General features: G+C 45.1%; 1 protein-coding gene across 3 annotated transcripts in view; it reads left to right on the top strand.

The window, feature by feature from the left end:
- The first annotated feature begins 13,117 nt into the window (after positions 1-13,117).
- RUNDC3A (RUN domain containing 3A) overlaps positions 13,118-22,930 on the top strand; it is a 29,923-nt gene continuing 20,110 nt past the window's right edge. For 2 of the 3 annotated variants that reach the window (XM_061590728.1, XM_061590727.1), the window contains exon 1: positions 13,118-13,232. In XM_061590728.1, coding sequence (XP_061446712.1) covers positions 13,126-13,232 — 107 coding nt within the window. In that variant the 5' untranslated portion in view covers positions 13,118-13,125. Of the gene's footprint in view, positions 13,233-16,322; positions 16,418-22,930 lie in introns of all 3 variants that reach the window. The other variant, XM_061590729.1, reaches the window with a different exon arrangement.

Here is a 22,930-nt window from a genome sequence, read left to right as displayed (position 1 = left end):
GAGGGTGTCCAGAGGCCACTAGACATAATCAAGTCAGCACATTATTGAACCAAGTTTAGAAGACTGAGTGGGACAAGCCTGGGATTTACTCAATGCAATTGAGGCAACATATATATTGTTCTACAAGAAATAGGCAAATGTTCCTGCATTTCCTTACCTTTCATGGGTAAAAATCCCATGAATGAAGTACTGTTGTCACCATTAGCGGGCAAAGGTAAATGGGTCCTTGTGCTTTCGATTGCTAAGTCCGGAAAGTCTCTCTGCAATCCCCCCATCACACAGTTGCACAATTCCAAAATTATGATTGTGCAGAACAGAACAACTATTTTAGATATATGCATCTATACAAATAATGATCAGCAATCTATATGAACAGGCAGCTCCCACCCATAACAGCCTCATCTTATGAGAGGAAAAGTCCACATAGTATCACAAAAGTACATCACTAAGGAAGCAGGTGGTATACAAATGCTTGGGCAAACCCAGTGCTTAATTTGTAATTTGTAAAATGAAAGGTGACAAGATTACTTAATCCCAGATCTGCGGAAGTTGGAAGTGAATAATCAGTGGAAAAGGAAAACATATATACCTATCCAGAGGCATGCTCTTCTTCAGAATCTGGTGCAGAGAAAACATCATATCAGAGATTCAAGTACAGTGCTTAATTTAAACAACAAAATAAAAAACAAAATTGGCGGTTGCATACTCATCTCCCTGGAATGCCCATCTTCTGAACTGGAGTTAAACCAAAATGTGACTACACTGTGGTGAAGGAAAGGAGCTTTGCACTTGCTCAGAGGAGCTCTCATTTTAATATTATGACACAAGCTCTATGGCTGAGATTTGGCATCACAACATTTGCCGTTACTGGTACTTGGCTTCAGTTAAGCAATGGGCAAACCACCAGGAAGAATGCATATTACTGTATTACATTGCATTAGAAGTGTATGCACTTCCTTCTCCAGGGAAATTCAGGGGGTATAACAAGGAAAATCACAACCTGCATAGTGGTTCCTATAATTGTGTGATGTAATGTTCAAGTTCTATCTATCCTGAACAATGCAGTGAACAGATTCTTCCTTTTTGGAGCTCTAGCTATTATGGGGGGGGGGGAGCCACTGAACAGTGGAAGCAATTAATTATTATTTTGTGGCCACTTCACAGAAGCAAAAAACACATTTTTTCAGAATTGTTTTGGCTGTCCAGCAACTTAGGATAAATAAGGTTTTCATAGCAGCCAGACACACAGGATGAACGATGGGCAAGTGGTGAAAATAAGAGATATTTATTTATTAATTCAAGTATTTATATATGGTCATATAAAATATTAGGGAGATGTACAGTTACAAAACATAAAACACCATTAAAAACAATACAAAATAATAACTAAAGTGACTGGCTAATCAAAATGTTTTAAACAGCTGTATAGGGCTGTTAACACAAAAAGTCTTCAAGCAACGCTTACAAGTCAAAAGCAATGTGCCTGCCAGATCTCTTCTGAAAGAATGTTCCACGTTAAATGCCTGAATTCTGGTCGAGGCCATTTGGGCCTCTACAGCAGAGGGGACAACTAACAATGCTCCTCTGGATGATCTCATTATCTCAAGGTGAATTCATGGTTTACTTTTGGGTATAAAAGCAGGACTCATCTTAAATTAGGCTGTGAATACACTAGTCACCTACTGCAAAGCGTTTCCATTAGCCACACCTGGAGGGGGGTTGATCTGCCAATCAGTTGCGAAATCTGTTTGAAGCTGAATTTAAAAAAACCACTCAAGTTGATCCCACCAGGTTTTACAGTGAAAGGGGCCCGGGTTTGACTAGCATCTTGTGCCCCCTTTTTCAGAAGAGAAAGGTGGAAACACACTGGAACTGGCAGAATAGTGAGTGTGTTTCTACCCTTAGTCTTGTTCTAGCATTCCCCAGGAGCCAAATGGATGGAAGTGGTCCTAGAGTGGTTCCTCCAAAGGTATATCATTCATACCATGACAGTTCGGCAGAGAAACAGAAGCCTCTACACCCCAGGTTTGCATTGGGAATAGTCCACCTCCTCCCATTAGGATTGCTATCTTTTAAATAGGCCCCTGTAATTATATAATCAAAAGAGATTTGATCTGCAGAAGCAGCTTCTAATGCTAACTATCAAACTGTCAAGAACAGGCCAAGCATTTGTACTGGTCAGTTGGCAACTATATTTGATGGCAACAATGAGAGGAAAAGCTAGCACAAACAGAAACCAGGGCAGCTTTGGTTATATTCTCCCTTTTTTGCATATTCAATATAGTTTTACCACTTGTATAAATGAAAATTACTAGTGTAATGACTCAGTTCTCCCCTAATCATCAAATTACATTATTTACACATATAATACAGACTGATTGTAGTTCAAAACATTATTAAAATAAAATGTTTAATAGATACAAAGGATCTGTTTTCCCATATCATAGCTTTAGAGGGTGTCCAAACACCCATTTAATTTCTTTATTTTTCAATATTTTCAATCCAACAATAAATGGGAGGTATGGTGTTGGGAGGAGAACATGCCAGGTAAGGGGAACTCGTCCCAGACAAATTGTGTCTGTGCCCTGTTCCGGTTCTCCTCATATCCACAGGACTGTTGGTTGTACTATCAGCCAGCTCTCGGATCTCCAGGTGCTGCTTTTAAATGCAAGGTCGGCCGTTAATAAAACTCCCCTTATCCACGATTTGATTGTGGAGAAGGGTGCCGATCTTGCGTGCATTACCGAGACCTGGGTGAGTGAGCAGGGAGGAGTTGCTCTTTCCCAGCTTTGCCCACCTGGGTATTCGGTGCAGCACTGCGGTAGATCTGAGGGCCGGGGAGGTGGGGTTGCTGTGGTCTATAGGAGTTCTTTCTCTCTCACCAAGCGCCCTGTCCAGATGGCGAATGGTCTGGAGTGTCTCCATCTTGTGCTGGGCCAAGGAGACAGACTGGGAATACTGTTGGTGTACCGCCCACCTTGCTGCCCAACGGCTTCCCTAGCTGAGCTGACAGAGATAGTCTCGGAGGTATTGTTGAGGTCCCCTAGACTTGTGGTACTGGGGGACTTCAACATTCATGCCGAGACTGTCTTGTTTGGGGCGGCTCAGGACTTCATGGCCTCCATGACAACCATGGGGCTGTCTCAAATTGTTACTGGCCCGACGCATGTATCAGGACATACTCTTGATTTGATCTTCGCCACTGGTCATGGAGATGGTGATCTGAAGGCGGGGTATTTTTCATCTACTCCGTTGTCATGGACAGATCACCGCTTGCTGAGTTTTAGACTTACGACAGCCCTTTCCCTCTGCAGAGGTGGGGAACCTATTAAGTTGGTCCGCTCCCGGAGGCTTATGGATCCCGTAGCTTTCCAGACGGCTCTGGGAGTCTTTCTGGCTGATAGTACTGGCGCTCCTGTCGAGGCCCTGGTTGACCTGTGGAATACGGAGATGACCTGGGCCATTGACACGATCGCTCCCGCGCACCCCCTTCAGTGCAGAACTCATACAGCACCGTGGTATACCCCGGAGCTGAGAGTGATGAAGCAAGAGAGAAGGAGGCTAGAGTGCAGATGGAGGCGAACTCCTGACGGATGTAGTCATGCTTTGGTAAGTGCTTCCACTAAGATGTATGTAAAAGCGGTTAGGGCGGCAAAAAAGTTTTATTTTGCTGCCACCATTAGATCATCTCTTTGCCGCCCAGCGGAGCTGTTTAGGGTAGTACATGGGCTGTTACATTCTGGCTCTCACGATACTAAAGAAACATCGGAAGCCCGCTGTAACGAATTTGCGGAGCACTTCCAGGACAAGATTGGATGCATCCGTCGGGACTTAGACTCTGATGTTATAACAGAATCCATTGAGGTGTCCAGAGCGCGGCCTTGCCCTTCATTATTGGATGAGTTTCAGTTGGTGCAGCTCGAGGAAGTGGACAAGGTGCTTGGAATGGTGCGGGCGACCACATCTGCTCTGGACCCTTGCCCATCTTGGCTGGTGAAGGCTGGCAGGACTGAAACCACCGGCTGGGCCAAAGAGGTAATAAATGCCTCCTTGAGAGAGGGAGTAGTCCCTGGTAGTCTCAAGGAGGCAGTAGTGAGACCTCTGTTAAAGAAACCTTCTTTGGACCCAGATGTTCTTAACAACTATAGACCGGTGGCGAATGTCCCTTTCTTGGGCAAGGTTTTGGAGCGGGTGGTCGCCGGTCAGCTCCAGGCGCTCTTGGATGAAACCGATTATCTGGATCCGTTTCAATCCGGTTTTAGGTCCGGTTTTGGCACTGAAACAGCCTTGGTCGCCCTGTATGATGACCTTTGTCGGGAGAGGGACAGAGGGAGTGTGACTCTGTTGATTCTCCTTGATCTCTCAGCGGCGTTTGATACCATCGACCATGGTATCCTTCTGGGGAGACTTGCGGAGTTGGGAGTTGGGGGCACTGCTTGGCAGTGGTTCTGCTCCTACTTAGCGGATCGTCGCCAGAAGGCAGTGCTTGGGGAACATTGCTCGACACCCTGGACTCTCCATTGTGGAGTCCCTCAGGGGTCGGTTTTGTCCCCCATGCTTTTTAACATCTACATGCAGCCTCTGGGTGCGGTCATCAGGAGGTTTGGAGTGCGTTGCCATCAGTACGCTGATGACATGCAGCTCTATTTCTCCTTTTCACCTTCTTCAGGTGAGGCTGTTGATGTGCTAAACCGTTGCCTGACCGCGATAATGGACTGGATGAGAGCTAATAAACTGAAACTCAATCCAGACAAGACTGAAACACTGTTGGTGAGCTCTTTCCCTGCCCGGATGGTGGATGTTCATCCTGTTCTAGATGGGGTTACACTCCCCTTGAAAGAACAGGTTCGTAGTTTGGGGGTTCTTTTTGACCCTTCCTTGTCGCTTGAGGCTCAAGTGGTCTCGGTGGCTCGGAATGCATTTTACCATCTTCGTTTAGTAGCCCAACTACGCCCCTATCTGGACAGCGACGATCTCGCTTCAGTTGTTCACGCCCTGGTAACTTCTAGACTGGATTACTGTAATGCACTCTATGTAGGGCTGCCCTTGAAGACAGTTCGGAAACTTCAGCTGGTGCAAAACGCGGCAGCCAGGCTATTGACGAGGACCAATCGGTCTGCGCATATAACACCTGTCCTGGCCCGTTTGCACTGGCTACCTATTTGTTTCCGAGCCAGATTCAAGGTGCTGGTTTTGACCTATAAAGCCTTACACAGTGTGGGACCACAGTACCTTGTGGAACGCCTCTCCCGCTATGAACCTACCCGTTCACTTCGTTCAGTATCTAAGGCCCTCCTCCGGGTACCATCTCACCAGGATGCCCAGAGGATTGTTACCAGATCTAGGGCCTTTTCTGTAGTGGCCCACGAATTGTGGAACAGCTTACCTGAAGAGATACGCCTGGCGCCTACGGTGCTTTCTTTTAGGCGCCAGGTTAAGACCTGGCTGTACTCCCAGGCTTTTTAATGTTTTTAATGTTAATGTTTATGTCTACACTTTATTTTAATATTGATGTTGATATATGTGATTGATTTTATTATAATACTGTATTTTTAATCTGGTTTGTACACCGCCCAGAGAGCTACTAGCTATGGGCGGTCTAAAAATGAAACAAAATAAATAAATAAATAAATAAATAAAATAAATAAACACAAGAAGATATAACAATTAAACGAATAAACTTCTCCTCCCCCATCCCTCCCTTTTTAAATCCTTCTCACCCATTTTCTCTTAAACAAATATTCATTCTCTTTTATCTTATTTTACAGATACTGCCTTGAAGAATTCCGATTTTCATGTTATCCAGAGAGTTTTGAATGGCAAGGGAACCTGTCCTATACGTTGTCTGATGTTGAAGCCAAAATAAAAGGCCATCATTCTGCTTCAAATGAGTCTTTATTCTTCTTTATTCATTTTGCCAGAGTCAGTTTATTATGTGATAATTTCTCTAGTAGGACAATTTCCCAAAACCTTCATTGCCACTTATGGATTCACAAACCGTCCAGAGATTTCCAGTATCTAGCTATTACCGACATGGCTGCTGCCAGCATGAACCCTATCAACTTTTTATATTGTAAATCCGAGTTGTGGCCTGTGAAGATGTTTAATAAGACCAGTTCTGAGGTAAGATGTATTGCCTGTTTTTTTAGTCTCTGTATTTCTTCCTTAATCTCTGTCCAAAAGTCCGTGATTTTGCTGCAATCCCATCACATATGTAAATATGAGCCTTGTACTGCATCCTCGCCAGCAATCATAAGAACTGTTTTTAAAAACCTGTTCTACATATACCAGTGCCAAATACTATTTCTGTATGACTTTCAGTGCAGGTTCTTTGTGTGTAGTTAAAAGAGATTTATATGGAAACTTTCCCCACATACTGTTCCATTCTTCAGCCTTAATTTGACACTTTAGATCTTTATCCCACAGATGTTTTAATATTAAATTGGAGCCCATATCTCTTTCAGTATTTATATAGTTTGGAGACCATCCCTGTTTCCGTGCTGTCTAGATTAAGAATTAAAGATTCCCTCACAGATTGCTATCTCGTTCCTGGTTCCTTACAAGATTTTTTCGTATGAATGAGCTCAGTTGATACCAAGAGAGTCAAGACAAGCCCGTATCTTTGATTCTCCAGGTGTCATGAGGCAACAGTTCACCATCTACAAAGTAATTCTTTGGTTATATTCTAATAATCATTATACAGTTGTTGGGTGAGATTCAATATCAATCTCACTGTGCCTCCTTCCCCAGGTAAGGCACGAGCTGAATTGGACCCTGAATCAAGCTTAGGAAGGAAAACACATTTACACACAATGAGATCTTTGGCCAAAGGTTCCACCTGCACCAAGCCACTCCCAGTCCACCCGGGAGACAGCAATGGTCAGATGGACCACTTTATTTAGGAAGCACCAACAATTTATACATCATCAGGGCACGGTAAACAGTAAACAGATCAAAGACAGAGTCGTCAAACAAAGCTGTAAACAGACATAATAAGAGAACAAAAGGTGCTTTTTCACTCTTCCTGTCTTCCTGTTCTTAAAGTTATCACACACCCCTTTGACGCAGACCCTTCATGACTTATTGGAAAAGAACAAACATGTTTTGTTCTTTTCAGGGTTAAATGCATCTCTGCAGAGAACACATTCTTTGCCTTTGTCCTAGATACAGAAAGGCAACTTCAACAAATTCTAAATGCCAGTACTTTACAAAGAATTAACACATAGCTCAAGGCTAAGGAGAGATGCATTTTAGAACACTCATAAGCCTACAAGGGGATAGTTTAGATCCATTTGGGGTTGCTACTTGAGGCACTCATATTTTCCACGCCAACACAGTGACCAAATCACTACAGACATAAAGTGCTTCTCAAGTGCTTCTCAAGTGCTTCTCAAGTGCTTCTCAATGAAATTAACATCAGACATGACCTATAGACAAAAGTTTCACAAAGATCAAAACTGTAGCTTCCCAGAAACTTTAGATATTGCTTTCTGTATTGTATTGCTGTGCGCCTCCCGAATCTCTCAGCTGTGAGATTTCAGGGGTCCCTGCGCTCCTCCAGGGTTTGGTTTCCTTTGGGAAGAACATAAGAACATAAGAAGAGCCTGCTGGATCAGGCCAGTGGCCCATCTAGTCCAGCATCCTGTTCTCACAGTGGCCAACCAGGTGCCTGGGGGAAGCCTGCAAGCAGGACCTGAGTACAAGAACACTCTCCCCTCCTGAGGCTTCCGGCAACTGGTTTCAGAAGCATGCTGCCTCTGACTAGGGTGGCAGAGCACAGCCATCATGGCTAGTAGCCATTGATAGCCCTGTCCTCCATGAATTTGTCTAATCTTTTAAAGCCATCCAAGCTGGTAGCCATTACTGTGTCTTGTGGGAGCAAAGAAGGTCAGCGGAGACTGCAGTGTCTTTATGAAATATGGTTTGTTTATTTACACACATTCCAACCTGAGCTTAAGATGGAGAGGTTCAAGGCATCAGCAGTCCAATATTCAGCTTTTCCATTTGGGTTGCAGGAGGCATCCTAAAGCCATGGTGCAGAGGGATAGCCTCTCTGCCTGCCTCCATTCACCAGCCTTTCTCTAGACACTCTCAAAACACTCCAAGCGCAAACTTCTGCTAGCTGCCAAGAAGGGGGGGGAAGGCTCTCCTGAAGAGTTTCAACGACAAAAGGGTCTTCCTGGCCCATTCACCAGTTGCTGGGCAACTGATAGACCCATTATCCTACCTGGCCACTCTATTTGTTTAAAAAAAGAAATTCATCTGGCCAGCAAAGCCAGCCCCAAGGCACAGGATTCCAAATCAGAGGCTGGAAAGGGGACCCACAGGAATCATCCATCCCAACCCCCATGCTCATAACAGTATTGTGCCAAGATGGTGAAGCATCTGACACTGATTGGATAAGCAGGACTGGTGCCACAGAATGTTCAGATGGCTAGAGAACAAAGCAGTTTGGAGTCTGACTTCTGTGAGGGAAAGGAAAGTTGTCTATTTGGCTGGGGTTACAACCTCATACAAGAATAACTGAGGATTGGGACAACAGGGTCCCAAAATGTAACAGGGTCCCAAAGGCACAGAGTAGGCAGTGGGATCTGAGAAAGAACATGAAGGCAAGTTATGTGGAGAATGATGTAAAAGGCAGAGCAGGCAGGGAACTGAAGCATGAAGAGGTTAAGCATGAAGACACAGTGCTCAAAATGAGAAGGGCTGTATGATAGGGAGGAGGGAGAAAGAAGAAGCAGGCAGATTGGTCAAAGCTGCTAAAAGACATGAGGCAAAGCAGGCAGTGGCCTGAAAATCAGGTACTTGAAGAAGAATCCATGCAGGGCTGGAGTTGGAAGAAAGGAGTCAGGGACTGGGGCAAAACTCCACATATTGCCAGAGATAGGAAGGGCTGTGTAATTTTGGGAAGTGGTCAGGAATAGAAAACACATTATACAAAACAACAGTTAAAAAATGATCAATCCGTGCTGTAAAAACAAAATGTCCCAAATGACAGCAGCGGTTCAACACTTATTAAAACTTTGCACTGCCATATTGTGATCTGGAGGGGAGAACGGGCCCACAGAAATGGCAGCGATGGGCCTGAATGTCACATTGACTTGAACTAATCAGCCAGTTTTTTTTAAGGAGGGGCGGCCTCAGAATTCTAGTCAACTGAAACGCACTTTCCAGGTCCTTTTCTCTTTGAGAAAGCAAAGAGCCTCTCTGTCATTGGACGATTTTCAAAATTACAGTGAGCAAACTCAGCCAATGAAATTTTGCCTGGGGTATTTGAAAACACAGACACAGACACACAGACACACACCCAGGGCTTGGGTGATTGGTAGCATGTAAATGGATGGGTTTGGGTGGTGCTGGGTTCCTCCCACTGCAGCTAGGCACTTGATGATTAGGCCTATCTCTGAGAAATGCCCTCCTCCAGTGACTGCTTTATCTTCCAGTAGCCAGCCAGCCAGGCCAGCAGCAGCTAGGCACCTCCCTGCTTCCCTCCCTCCTTTCTGTGCACTCCAAAAGTGATGTGGAAAGAATGAGCCACCATTAATTCACGCTGTGCTATGCTGCCAGGGATTAATTTGCATTTTTAAAAAGTGGCATTAGAGCTCTATTTGACTGGGAAGCTGATGCAGGGCCCCAGCTTTCTGTTTCCATGAATGTGGGTCATGTACAGGGATGCAGTCATCCAGGGTCCCCGGGGACCTTAGCCCCTTTACTTTTTTGGGAGCAGGGTCCCTATGTCTTCAGTGTCCTTTCCTGCTCATTAGAGCCAATCAGACTGAAAGGAGGTGAGTCAGGCATTGAGAAGACTCTTCTCCATTGCTAACACACTACCCTTAGTATGGCAACCAAGAAGGAAAACTCGGTAAAGGACAGCATCTTAATACATTTGCCCATATATGTGCACAGAAAATAGTAGATCTAGCTAAAAGGCAAAACATGAAGATCTGCATTGACTGTTGCAATGCATCACTAAGGGAGAGTACTCCAAACAAAGTAAGAGAATGAAAGCTCATTTTATTGTATAATATTAGAAGGGCAAGTGGCTGGGAGGGGGCATGGTGTGACTATCATTAAGGGACCCTGTACATCTGAATTTGCCACTACACTACTGGTCATTTATGGTCATTATTCAGTGGCTGCAGAAAAAACTTCCAGGCATTCTGTTAGTACATGTTCCAGGTTGCGTTAAGAGCCTGGGTCCTGGGAGAAAGGGCTGTATGTCAGTGGCAGGGCATATGTTTGCATGTAGATGGACCCAGATTCTGTCCCTGACATGTCCAGGCAGGGTTGTGAAAGAGCCATCTGAATTCCTGGAAAGCTGCTGCCAGTCAGTGTAGACAATATTGAGCTATATGGTCCAATGGTATGACTTCATACAATTCTGTATAGTCCATGTAGACAGTACTGAGCCAGATGGACCAATCATATAAGTCAGCTTCCTACGTTATTATGTAAGAAGAGAAAAGCCAGATTCTGGGGCCGAGCCCTAGTGAGCCCTTTCTCACTATAAACCCTGCATGCTGCCATCTTTACACATGATGAATGTGGGGGTTGCCAACTTTTAAGCCTTCCCTTTTGACTATGCCTTTAATAGCTTGATGTGCAGACAATAATGCTTATCATTTCCATGCCACGAAAAGCTTCAGCTGTGAAACATGCAGCTGTTGAAGGCGCAAGAGCAGATTAGGTCATTCTTCTTTTCTTTTCTCCTGGTCAGTTGGCAATCCTAGCGACCATACCTGGTTTTATCTGGGATAGCACATACCGTTTCCCCCATTCAGCAGGAGAATCCTCACATCTGACTGGGGAAGTGATTTCCTCAGTCTTTCCTGCAAGAAATTCAGATTATACCAACGTCTACCAGTAGAGAGCAGGGATGAACAAGGTATAAAACACCAAAGTTTGGTGCACAGCAAATAGTTTAGTCTGTGATGACAGAGGAAATAAATAAATGACCAAGGTAAAGCAAAACAGCCTCAGGGTCAGATGAGCAGACCCGGGAAAATATTTTGCTGACCACAAGCAAAGCAGCCAGACAATGAATGTAAAGCAAAACAAAGGGCAAAAAACAAAACCCATCCAATGAGTTTTTCCAAAGGTATTTTTTGCCCCTGGGGCAACAGTCCTGCACGGAAAGAGAGAAATAAGCCCCTTCCTTCTTCTATAGGTTAATTACAAAGGGACTAGATTAAGAAAACAAAACATAAAACATTCTTTATATGTGTAACTATGTCTTGAAGTGCATACATGCCTTTTATTTCCTCTGAGCATTCTGCTCTACAAGAAAGGCAAGTCCAGCATTTTGTGGCTCTAAAGACTTTTTCTCTTTTACAGAAAGTCATTTTAATGATCTGACTGTGGTGACTCAGCCACAAAAAGCACTTTGCTTGTGATCAGGAGCCCTCTTCTCCAGCCAGCCTGCAGGTGAATAGGAAGTTTACCTAGTGTGTGTGTACATGCAAGCACACCAACATCTATTCCCCCCCCCAAAAAAGAAGTGTTTGAAATGTACTAAAGACTATTCAGTCTGTAACCTGGTAGAACTGCTCTTTATCAAACGGCATTAATTAAACTAATATGCATCTCTCTGGTCCAAAAGAATATAACATAGAGACCTAAGCTCCACTTAGGACAGTTACAGCCAGTGTGGTGCTGTAGTGGTTAGAGTGTAAGACTAGGGCCTGGGAGACCAGGGTTTAAAACCCCACTCAGCTATGAAGCTCACTGAGTGACCTTGGGCCAGTCACTATCTCTCAGCTTAACTAACCTCACAGGGTTGTTATGAGGATAAAATGGTGAGGTGAGAACCATGTATGCTGCCTTGATTTCCTTGGACATCAATACAGTCAATAGATCAATAATCTCCATGTCTCCTCCCTAGCCTTAGGTGCAGCGAATGGCCCTGGGCATTTTGTTGTCTTAGTCAGAGATGCTATGAGGCAAGGCGAGGTGGTTACCTCACACAATGGGTTTGGATGCCAGTAAAGGCAGCAGAATGGGAGACAGACAGATGTCACTCTTGGAGCGAAATCCACTAGGATGTTCTTCAACTGAAACTCATTTCATGTTGTTGCACATTTCCCATTCATTCCAGTTGGGATTTTACAGGGCAACTTTCAGATAGGCTGTGTCCCCATGTTAATCACAGGGAGGAATGCAACTTGGATAATTTTTGCCACAGGAATCTTGGGGGCTGGAGTGGTGACCATGGTTTCAGTTCCAACACGAGAAATGCTTTTGGTTTGCTCGTTTGCTTTTAAATTAAACCTCACAGGGCTGTTGTGGAGAACGGGTGAGCTAAGGCTGTAGCCCACCAAGCCGGAAACAGTGAGCAGGGAAAAGCGGGGGAGACAGACAGGAATGCACCAGAAAGTTCTTCAACTGAAACTCATAATAAATGCCATGTTCTTGTACATCACCCATTTCTTCCATTTTGGACACCTTTCTGAGAGGTTGTGTCCCCATGTGAAACACAGGGAGGATACTTTTTTGCCTCGGGCATCAAAACGTCTTGGAGGTGGTGCTGCTCCTGGTCTCAGTTCCGACGTGGTGATATTTTTTTAAAGCAAACCTCACAGGGCTGTTGTGAGGAATGGATGCGCTACGGCTGATACGCACCATGCCGGAAACAGTGAGCAGGGAGGAAGCGGGCTGCATTTCTTGCAGGCATTTCCGATCCTATCCCGTCCCCAGCCCTTCCCTCTTCTTTTGCCGCCGCTTTCCTCCCTTCCCGGCTCCTTCTCTCCCCACTCATCAACCCATCACGTCACTGGCGAAGGGGCTGGCTTCGGCTTCGGCGGCGGCGGGGCCTGCTTTCCATCAGGACCAAGGAGAGCTCCGCCCGGCAGTCCCTCCCGCCCCCGCCCCCCAACCCCGCCGGCCGCTCTCCCATCTTCCGCTGTTCTTTCTAGCCGTCCAAGCAGGGGGCTGGAGCTAATTTTAGGAAGAGAGAGAGGCGGGAGATACTTCAGAGCGATCCGATCCTGGAGGAGGTTAACCCGACGTCTTGTTTTCTGGGGGAGGGCAGGAAGGAGAAGCAGGGGGAGGGGAGGGGGTGGGGAGGAGGAGGAGGAAGAGGAAGGGGAGGTGGCACCACCCGGCGGCTCCAGATCGTCTCTCCCCTGGATGGAACCGAACGGCATCCAATCAACCATGGCGCTGGGGCTGTCTTCTAAGAAAGCATCTTCCAGAAATATCGCGGTGGAAAGGAAGAACCTGATCACCGTCTGCCGGTAAGGGCGGCTGGCGTCGCCAGAGGAGCTAGAGCCCCGTGGGCGGGCTGAACGCCACCGTCCGGGTGACCCATAGCCTAAGGTGGAGACGGCCGGGAGACTGGGGGAGCAGATGAGATTGGGACTCTTCTGGTCGCCTGGCCGGCTTTTTCCGGCGTGTCCTGGGGATCTTAACGTTTCCCAGAGCTGTCAGCGTGCGGATGCCGGCGTCGTGCTGACGAGGATTCGTTACAGCTTCACACCCGGCAGGGTGATAACAGAGCGCCGGAATAGCCTTGGGGAGGTGGGGAGGCTTGGAGATGTATATATGTGTATGTTTTTAAAAGGGCTGGGGAGATAATACATTGTCAGAGGAAGAAAAGGAACCGGAGATTTAGGAGATTCAAGGGGGAGGGGGACAGAGGGGAGGAGAAAAAAACAAGTGGAAAAAAGCTGGAGACCAGAGAAGAGAGGAGAGAGAGCAAGGAACAGATGGGTATGTAGGCCAAAGGCACTGAGGGAAACAGCTGGAGAGGGTCTGTTGTGTTTCCAGAATCAGCTGGTCAACAAGGCAAGATGTCAACTGTGGGGTGTTTGTTCAGTGTTCTCTGTAGGCCTGGCTTTCAGAAAGGTATCCCTCATGGAAACCAGGGGGGTAATCTAGCCGTCGAAGTGGTTCTCCCCCACTGCCAACAGGCTTAGGGAAAGAATCCTACTCAGTGGCGAAGCTATGTCTATTTGGGACCCCAGCTGACATCCAACAGCTGGCCAGCTGGCTGAGGGGTAGCCGGCTGGTGGTTGGACATGCTGCCCAGATGACTGAGCGAAGGTGGAAAATTCTGGGAGGCAAGAGGGAAGGCTGAGCGGTTACTGCCTGTGATCACTGCAAATTGTTATCCTTCATGGTGAAGGAGGCTACGAATACCGTAAAGGAGAAAGGAGCAGGGCAGAAAAGGTGAGAAAGCTGGGGGCCCTTTCCGTTTAACTTCCTGAAGGAAAAAGAAGGAGCGCCTTGGTGAAACAGTGTGCAGAGATGAGTGCAGGCACCCTGGCTGGGGAGATGTGAGGAGTGGGAAGTGACGTCACTGTGGAGCATCTTATGAGCGGCAGAAGGGGGGAGTGAAAAGGAGGAGGGTGGCATACAGGAGGTGGCTGCCGTAGCAACAGCCTTTTCCCAACAAAAGGCATCAAGCAAGGTGCAGAGCAGCCTTCACCAACCTGATGCCCTCCAGAAAATGGTGCTGATGGGAGTTGTAATCCAAAACATCTGGAGGGAAGCAGTCTGGTGAAAGTTGGTATAAAGCCTTCGGCCTGTTGTTGTGCAAGACCTTCCAGTTGCCAACCTTTCTCATACTTGGGCCAGCATTGATGAAGCAGGGAGAGGGTGACCCTGTTCTAAGTGGAAGGGCAGGCTTTTGCTCATCTAGGTTTGCCTAGAATTAAAAACAAAAAAACCATGTGGGGAAAAAAGGGGAGTAGTTAATGGGCCTATTATATTAGGCTGGATTTACATATCTGATGTAAAGGCTGCTTGCATGAAACTTGGGAGAGCTATTTAGCAGAGAAGGTGGAGTAAGTATAGAGTACCATTACTTGAAATCACCCAGTGCTCTGTGCCTCTGCCTTGCTGTGATTTGTCAGATTTGGTTTATTGGCACAAGGCACCATGTACCTTATACCAACAAGAGGGCCGGAAACAATGGATTATTATGCTATTTGCTTTCTCGGGCGAAGGAAGATCTGCTTCTCCAGCCTGACTAATATATTTTTAAGGAGTGATTTTGCTATTTTAATTAATTCCCCCCTTAGTCTTGGAATATGGGATGCAATTCTAATCACCCCTTCCTACCACAAGAAATATATAGGTAAGATGGGAAAGTTATGGGAAAGGGAAGCTGAAATGTTCAAGGGAGAGGATGGCTTATCTTCCTTATATAAACAGATGTAAATAGTTGTGGAGGGAGGAGGTTGCACAGAAGGAGGAAAATAGAACTATGGACAATTGATACAAAATCATGAAAGAAAAAAAATATTTGCACACTGTCTCAGAATACAAGTAATCATGTAGTCTTCCACTGAACCTGGCATGTACAGCAAACAAAAGGAAACATGTATTTACACAAGCCGCAGCTTGTGCTATTAATTTCTAAAGTGCCTAAAGAAAGGAGAGAAGAGTAGAAAAGACATGATGTTGACAGAGAAGATCCAAACATTATCTCCCTTTTTTGTTACTATTATTCCAAAACATAAAGCAGTAGAAAATACAATAACTGAATAGCTTTATCTTTTTATATTTTTTTAAAGACCAACATTCAGTTTTAAAAATGTTATGAAGGAAAACCAGCATTCAAAGTACACTTTAGAGGAGAGGCACTTTGAGAACCTCAATTTGTGTTTCTCCATTAGTATTGCAGCCCATATCGTGATGGATCAGCTTCTAGTTTTCCTTTGGGGTGCAGTCTGAGTTCTTGCTGGGAAGGGACGAGAAATTGTGAGGTGTCTACAGGAATGGGGATATCCAAATTGTAAATTCAACATAATAACCAATGGATCCTATCTATCATTGCATTATAGATCACTGTTGTCCATTGTTTTCTGTGTTCACTGAAAAAATTAAAAACTCGTGTTAAACACACACAGGATGGATTCACCAGCAACAGCCAGAAATGAAATGAAGTCTCTGGGAGCAATCCACCAAAAGTCACTTTTGACTAAGACACATTCCATGTTTTCACTAATAATGACTAACTGTTGCTGGATTGTGCCTCCAATGTTCAGAGATGACATGACTCCTGGACAGTAAGACGCCTGGCACTCACAGCAGTTGATGGATACCACTACCATGCCTTCCCTGCAGATTTCCCCAGGACTTTTAATGGTCACTGTTCAAAGATAGAGTGCTGAATTAGATGGAATGTTGGTCTGACACCACCTGGTCATTCCTATGTTATTATCTCATCAGCTCCAGGTGGCACACTGAATGCAGAAATATCTAAGCTGATAAAATTACTCACTGCTTATTTCCAACCACTCAATGCCAACTTAAAAAATAATATTCCATTGCCTTGAAACAGCCATGCTTTTGTGAATCTTTCTTGAATATTTTTTCAGGATTTAGAGGTGCACAACATGGTTAGAGGCATGGAGATGTGTGGCCCACATGCAGAAATATGATGAAGACAAAAATCTATGCAAGGCATAGGCAGGTAATCAAAACAAAGGAAGGTTTGAGTGGGTCTGGGGAGGCAAAAAGAACAGGCCACAAGGTGCCAGCAGAACATGGAAAATGACAAATGGACTGCCTTCAAGTTCCAACTTATGGCAACCCTATGAATAGTTTTCATGGTAAGCGGTATTCAGAGGTGGTTTACCATTGCCTTCCTCTGAGGCTGAGAGGCAGTGACTGGCCCAAGGTCACCCAGTGAGCTTCATGGCTGTGTGGGGATTTGAACCCTGGTCTCCCAGGTCATAGTCCAACACTCCAACCACTATGCCACACTGGCTCTCAGCCAGCAGAACATAGGAAGCTGCTTTATACAATCTGTAATTATTTATTTGCGTTATTTCTAACCTACTCTTCATTGTTCACACAATCCCAACAATACAATACAATGTTCACAATACAACCATTTTTCATTTAAATGCAACTTCAAGAGAAACACTTTTGTACTGTCAATACAACTACATCAACCAGGCAAGGAACACACTTTAGTCAAATGCTTGGGTGAACAGCCACGTTTTCACCTAGGATCAAAACTTCACGAATGTTGGTGTTGCCCTCAACTGAGAGGGGAGAGCATTCCAAAGCGAGGATGCCATTGCTGAGAACCCCTAGATTGGCTGACAGCAGCTTTCCAGCATCTCAGGCAGAGGACTTTCACACTGCCTACTAGATTCCAGAGAGCAAACCTGGGACCTTCTGCATGCAAAACATAAGCTCTTATCACTGAGCCATAGCCCCTGATAACTATAACTGGCCTTGGCAAATCTTAGCACATCAGAAGATCAGGAATACCAAGCGGTATGCAAAAGTCAAGGAGAATGTTCAACTTCCCAGAACTTCTAGGATTATCAACTGAAATTAGTCTCCAGATTCACATCAGCTCTATCAATAGGCAGAGCTTGGAAAAGTTACTTTTTTGAACTACAACTCCCATCAGCCCAATCCAGTGGCCATGCTGGCTGGGGCTCATGGGAGTTGTAGTTCAAAAAAGTAACTTTTCCAAGCTCTGTTAGGCAGCATAACATGGCCAGTGCATATGGTGGATTTTGCAGGGTAGCAAATTATGAATTATTTATCTTACTGTTATATTTTTACTACTATGGGGGGAATTTGGGTTTTCTGCCACAGGCACCAAAATGTCTTGAGTCATTTGACTAGAAATGTATGTGCCAACATCTCTTACTCATCTGCATTCTCTCTCTCAAGGGTCTCTGATTTTTGTGATTTGGATCTAATTTTGTTTAAATGCTTCTTTATAAGTTTTGCACTGTTTCTGATTGTTTCTCCATCTGTCTGCTTCTCCAGAAGTAGTTCTAATCACATCCCGCTTCAGACCACCAGGATGGCCAGCCACTCAGCTAACAGCAAAAACACTTCTAGCTAGCCTTCTTAGGCCTTGCACAGTGATTAGGATTTCATTCTTACTGCAGAGCATTCCTGTCTGTTGAATAGACGAGCATTTCTTAGACTTCTGACAGCTGAGGAACATTTTTTTCCTGAATTAAAATTTATAGGCATACTTCAGCCTACATCTCCAAAAGAATTACTTTTAAAGTGTGTACCTCAGAGGATCCCACCCCCTACGTTTTGCCATGTCACTGATCTGGGAAAACTTTCTGACTGGAAGAAGGCCAGTTTAGAATGGTGACTCACGCAGAGATGCAACTGGCAGCCTCTGAGAATGGGCAATTTTTCTGAGAGTGATAGAATGATCTAATCACACTCAATGCACAGATATGACAGCATTACTCACACCCAGCAGAAGCTGATTGGAAGGAATTATGGCCAGAGCAGTAAACAATGCAGAGATGAAGCAGGCAGCCTCCTCTATGGGTAGGTGCTTTGCGTTCACAGGGGCCATTAACTATTTAATTTGTATATTTCTCTCAACACACTAAGCAGCTTTCTCAGGGCGCACTCATGGTAATGACTATAGCATTCATTGTTTTTTAAATGTTAAAATTCATATATGAACAGAAATGTAATCACACATCTGATCAACACATCTGTATGTTCAATATCATTAAAATAAGTATTAAGTGATCATATATGAGTATAGTAATTAATGCACAATTCTATGCATGCCTACTCAGGAGTAAGACACATTAAGTTAAAAGGATTTAGACCCAGGTAAGTGTGTATAGGCTGCAATCCTAACCCCATTTAGCTGGGAGTAAACCCATTGAATTCAGTGGGACTTACTTCTGAGTAGACATGGTTAGACTTACAGTCTTAATTTTCATTCACTGTAAAAAGTATTAAAATAGAACAGGAGAAAAACTCCATGCCAAATAATCATGCTTGTTGTTTAGAGTGAGTATTCAAAGTGCTTTTTATCCATTATCTCAGTAATCTGTGCAACAACCCTGAAAGCTAAATTAGTATTATTATTCCCATTTTAAAGATGGAGTGCTGAGGCTGAAAAATAACTAGTCTAAGACAGCAATCCCATATCCACTTTCCTGGATATTGAACTCAAAAAGGACTTACTTTTGAGTAGAAAAGGATAGGATTGCACTGTAAACCAACCTAATGAGTTTATGACAGAGGGGAGATTATTAAAAAAAGACTATTAATACTCTAACCCAGAAGTTCTCAAACTCCTCTTCCCAACTGGGGGTCTCAACATCCAAATCACCCCAGTTAAGTGCTTCCCCACCCCAGATTACCTCCAGTTGATTTCCCCTCAGTTCCTTTCTAAACAGATTCCATTCCAAATCAATTACATTTCCCTTCAGTTATCCCCATTCATTATCCTGAAATAGTCTTTAGATAAAGCCACCAACTTACTTTATTCTTCCAGATTAATATCTTACCCAATAACCAAGATCACCTCCTAATTCAGTTTCTCCCAAATTCATTACCTACCCAGAAATACTTGGGGCACTCAGAAAAAGATTTGAGATGAGGCCCATGCGCCTAACAATACCCGTGGGTGAGCATGGACACCTGTCCAGACAAAGCCTACACCCATCGGCTTCCCATTTGAACCAGAACACTGCCCGATCAGGGTTCCAGTGTCTCGGATCTCAATAATAATCAGTCAGGGAGCTCAAGTTGGTGACTTCTACTACATCCTCCTGTCTGATACCAACCGTGCAATAAAGAATGCCTGCCTTTTTTTTTTCTTTCTGGGAAATGAGTACATGTAGAACACATGCTCAGTGCGTGGACAGGGCCAAGGAAGATGCACAATGTGAGGGATGGGGCCAGTGTACAGATGAAAATACACTGAATGAGCCTATCCAGTCCTCTGAGCCTCATGCTGAATCACTGGATCTTATTGGCTTGTGGACCACAGCAAACAACAAGTCTCCCCTCCTTAGCATGACATCTGTGTGATTGAGATTTTAACTGACAAGCATCTAACAGCTCAGGAACCATCTCAGAGCCTGAATAACAGTGACTTAATCTAAACCCTTCCCTCCTTTCTATCTATTTGCCTTCCACTGACAAACCTTCATTCCAATCAGGCCCTGGGCCAGCTGGCAATGTGGGCGTCAGAGTACGATGCATCCTAACCTGCCTGTTGGAAAAATCAGCACTGAATTAGACAGAGAGAGAGAGAGGGAGGGAGGGAGAGAGAGAAGGAAGGAAACAAGACAGTTGCAGAGAGCTTTGGATGTTATTGTTTCTAAAATTGCCTCCATTTTGCAGAAGGGGACTATGCAGCAGGGGGATAAAGAGGTACATAGGAAGAGGCACACAGGAAGAAGCATATAGTAAGCTGCCTACTACTGAGTCAGATCATTGGTCTATCTAGCTCAGTACTGTCTACACTGACTGGCAGCAGCTCTTCAGGATTTCAGGCAGGAGTCTCTCCGAGCCCCACCTGGAGATGCTGGGATCGAACCTGGGACCTTGCAAGGCAGATGCTCTCCCAAGCACAAGTCATAGACTTATGTCTCATTAAAAAAAAAAGAGGATGGCATAATATTTGCTTAGGCTAATTTATATCTATGCATGCCAATTTAGAAATAATGATTGTTCTTTAAATAGAAATACAATGCCTCTCATCATAGTGAAGACTGTGTCCAGGTGACTGTGTACTTGCTAGGTCTGCTATTGAGGTGCTCACTGCTGATGGGCAGCTTCAAGATCCTTGCTCTCCTTTCTTTACCTTTAAATTGGGCTTAGACTAGAGCAGCCTTTCCCAACTAGTGGGCCATCAGATGTTGTTGGACCACAATTCCCATCTTTCCTGACCATTGGCAATGCTGGCTGAGGCTGATGGGAGTTGTGCTCCAACAACACCTGGTGGCCCACTAGTTGGGAAAGGCTGGGCTAGAGATTCTTTTCAATAAAGGACTCCTTGAAATAGAGGACAGCTGGTATAGCACAGTGGGGAGGAGAGTCTGGCTGGGAGTTCAGAGTTTGTGAGTTCAAATCCCCGCTGGTGTCTCCTGGGTGTAAAGATCACCCCCACAGTGATTGGCTCAGGAGTTATGTGCCCTAACACCTGTGCAGCCATGGGCAAGCTGCATAGTCCCAAGGAGCCCAGCTGCCCCCCAGCTGGCAGTTGCGGACAAGGAAAGGGCTAGCTTGTGCAGCTGTGGCAAGCTGAGCAGGCCCTAGCCAGCTGGAAAGGACTAACCTCAGAGGGAGGCAATGTTAAACCCCCTCTGAATACCGCTTACCATGAAATCCCTATTCATAGGGTAGCCATAAGTCAAGATTGACTTGAAGGCAGTCCATTTCCATTTTCAAATAGAGGACTGTCCTCTGTAAGGTAGGGCACATGGCAATCTATATAGACATAGGTATAATGTAGCCACCGTTAGATACCTGTTTAAGAATATTTCACTCAATGTTTTTGGATTTAAAGCAAAACAGGACTACCATTTATCCGTTCCGATAGTGTGGACATTTTCAGAATGCGTTCCTGTGATTCCTTGAAAGCTCATAAGGCAGGGATAGGGAACCTATGGCCCTCCAGATGTTGTTGGACTCCAATTCCTATCAGTCCCACCAGCCAGCAAAGCCAATGGCAAGGGATGATGGAAGCTGTAGTTGAACAACATCTGAAGGACCACAAGTTCTTCAACCCTATCCTAAGTTCTTGACTCTATGGATGTATGAGGCTGCTTTATAGTGAATCAGCCCATCTAGCCCAGAGTTCTTCAATCTTGATTCCCCAGATGTTGTTGGACTGCAACTCTCATCATCCCCAGTCAGCTTAACCAATGGTCAGGGATGATGGGAGTTATAGTTGAAGAAGGTTGATTTAGCCCAGTTGTGTCTACTCTGACCAGGAATAAGTCTCAGGCATAGGTAGGGTAGCCAGGTGAAAAAGACAACTTTCAGTAGTTGTGCAGAAGTGGAAGTTATAGCAAGGTTTGCATGCATGATAAGTGACACCTCCTGAAATTCATCCTTGTATACAACTATTAAAGGAACAGGAGCTCTGTCCTCTTTTGCACCTGGCTACCCTAGACAAAGATCATTTCCAGGCCCTTGTTTCCTAAGATTCTTTAATTGGATTCTTTAATGCCCATAATTAACCCTAGGATCACTTGCATGCAAAGCATCTGCTCCTCCATTGACTATTGTCCCTTCCTCAGTGAGACAATCAATAAATGAGGCAAGATGTTGCTGATTCCCCCCTGCTATGCTCATTCTATGTAAAGCCGCTGGGAGCTATCATCAGGAGATTTGGGTTGCAGTGCCACCAATATGCGGATGACACTCAGCTCTATCTCTCATTTAAGTCCTCACCGGAGTTGGCTGTGGATACCATTTCCAAGTGCCTGGAGTCTGTAAGTGAATGGATGGGAGGAAACAGGCTGAAACTGAACCCCAACAAGACTGAGATACTGCTTGTGGGAGACAAGAGAAGATTGGGAGATATTGACCTGGTGTTGAATGGGGTAAGATTGCCCCTAAAGGACCAGGTCCACAGCCTCGGGGTTGTTCTTGACTCCAAGCTGTCCATGGAGGCTCAGGTGTTAGCAGTGAGCCGGGCAGCTTGGTATCAGTTACACCTGATACAGAGGCTGCGACCCTATCTTCCGGTTCATCTGCTCCCGCAAGTAGTGCATGCCCTGGTCTCCTTTCGCTTAGACTACTGTAATGCGCTCTACGTTGGGCTACCCATGAAGACGGTTCGGAAATTACAACTGGTACAAAATGCAGCGGCACGACTGATAAATAATGGCCGCCGGCGGGATCACATCACTCCAGTGTTAGCAGACCTACACTGGTTACCAGTTGTCTACCGAGCCCAATTCAAGGTGTTGGTGTTAACCTTTAAAGCCCTACATGGTTTTGGTCCAGTTTATCTAAAGGAGCGCCTCCAGCATCACCAAATGTGCCGCCTTACAAGATCAGCCTCACAAGACCTTCTCTCGGTCCCGCCAGTGAAAACAATCAGGCTGGTGCGGACTAGAGAGAGGGCATTCTTGATTGTGGCCCCCACCCTCTGGAACTCTCTCCCATACGATCTTCGCCATGCCCCCTCCTTGGTAAGCTTTCACCAAGGATTAAAAACGTGGCTATT

The sequence above is a fragment of the Rhineura floridana genome, chromosome 11 (genome assembly GCF_030035675.1).
Source record: "Rhineura floridana isolate rRhiFlo1 chromosome 11, rRhiFlo1.hap2, whole genome shotgun sequence".
Lineage (NCBI taxonomy): Eukaryota > Metazoa > Chordata > Lepidosauria > Squamata > Rhineuridae > Rhineura > Rhineura floridana.
The sequence above is the reverse complement of the archived record's forward strand: the minus strand, read 5'-3'. Positions and strand labels throughout refer to the sequence as shown.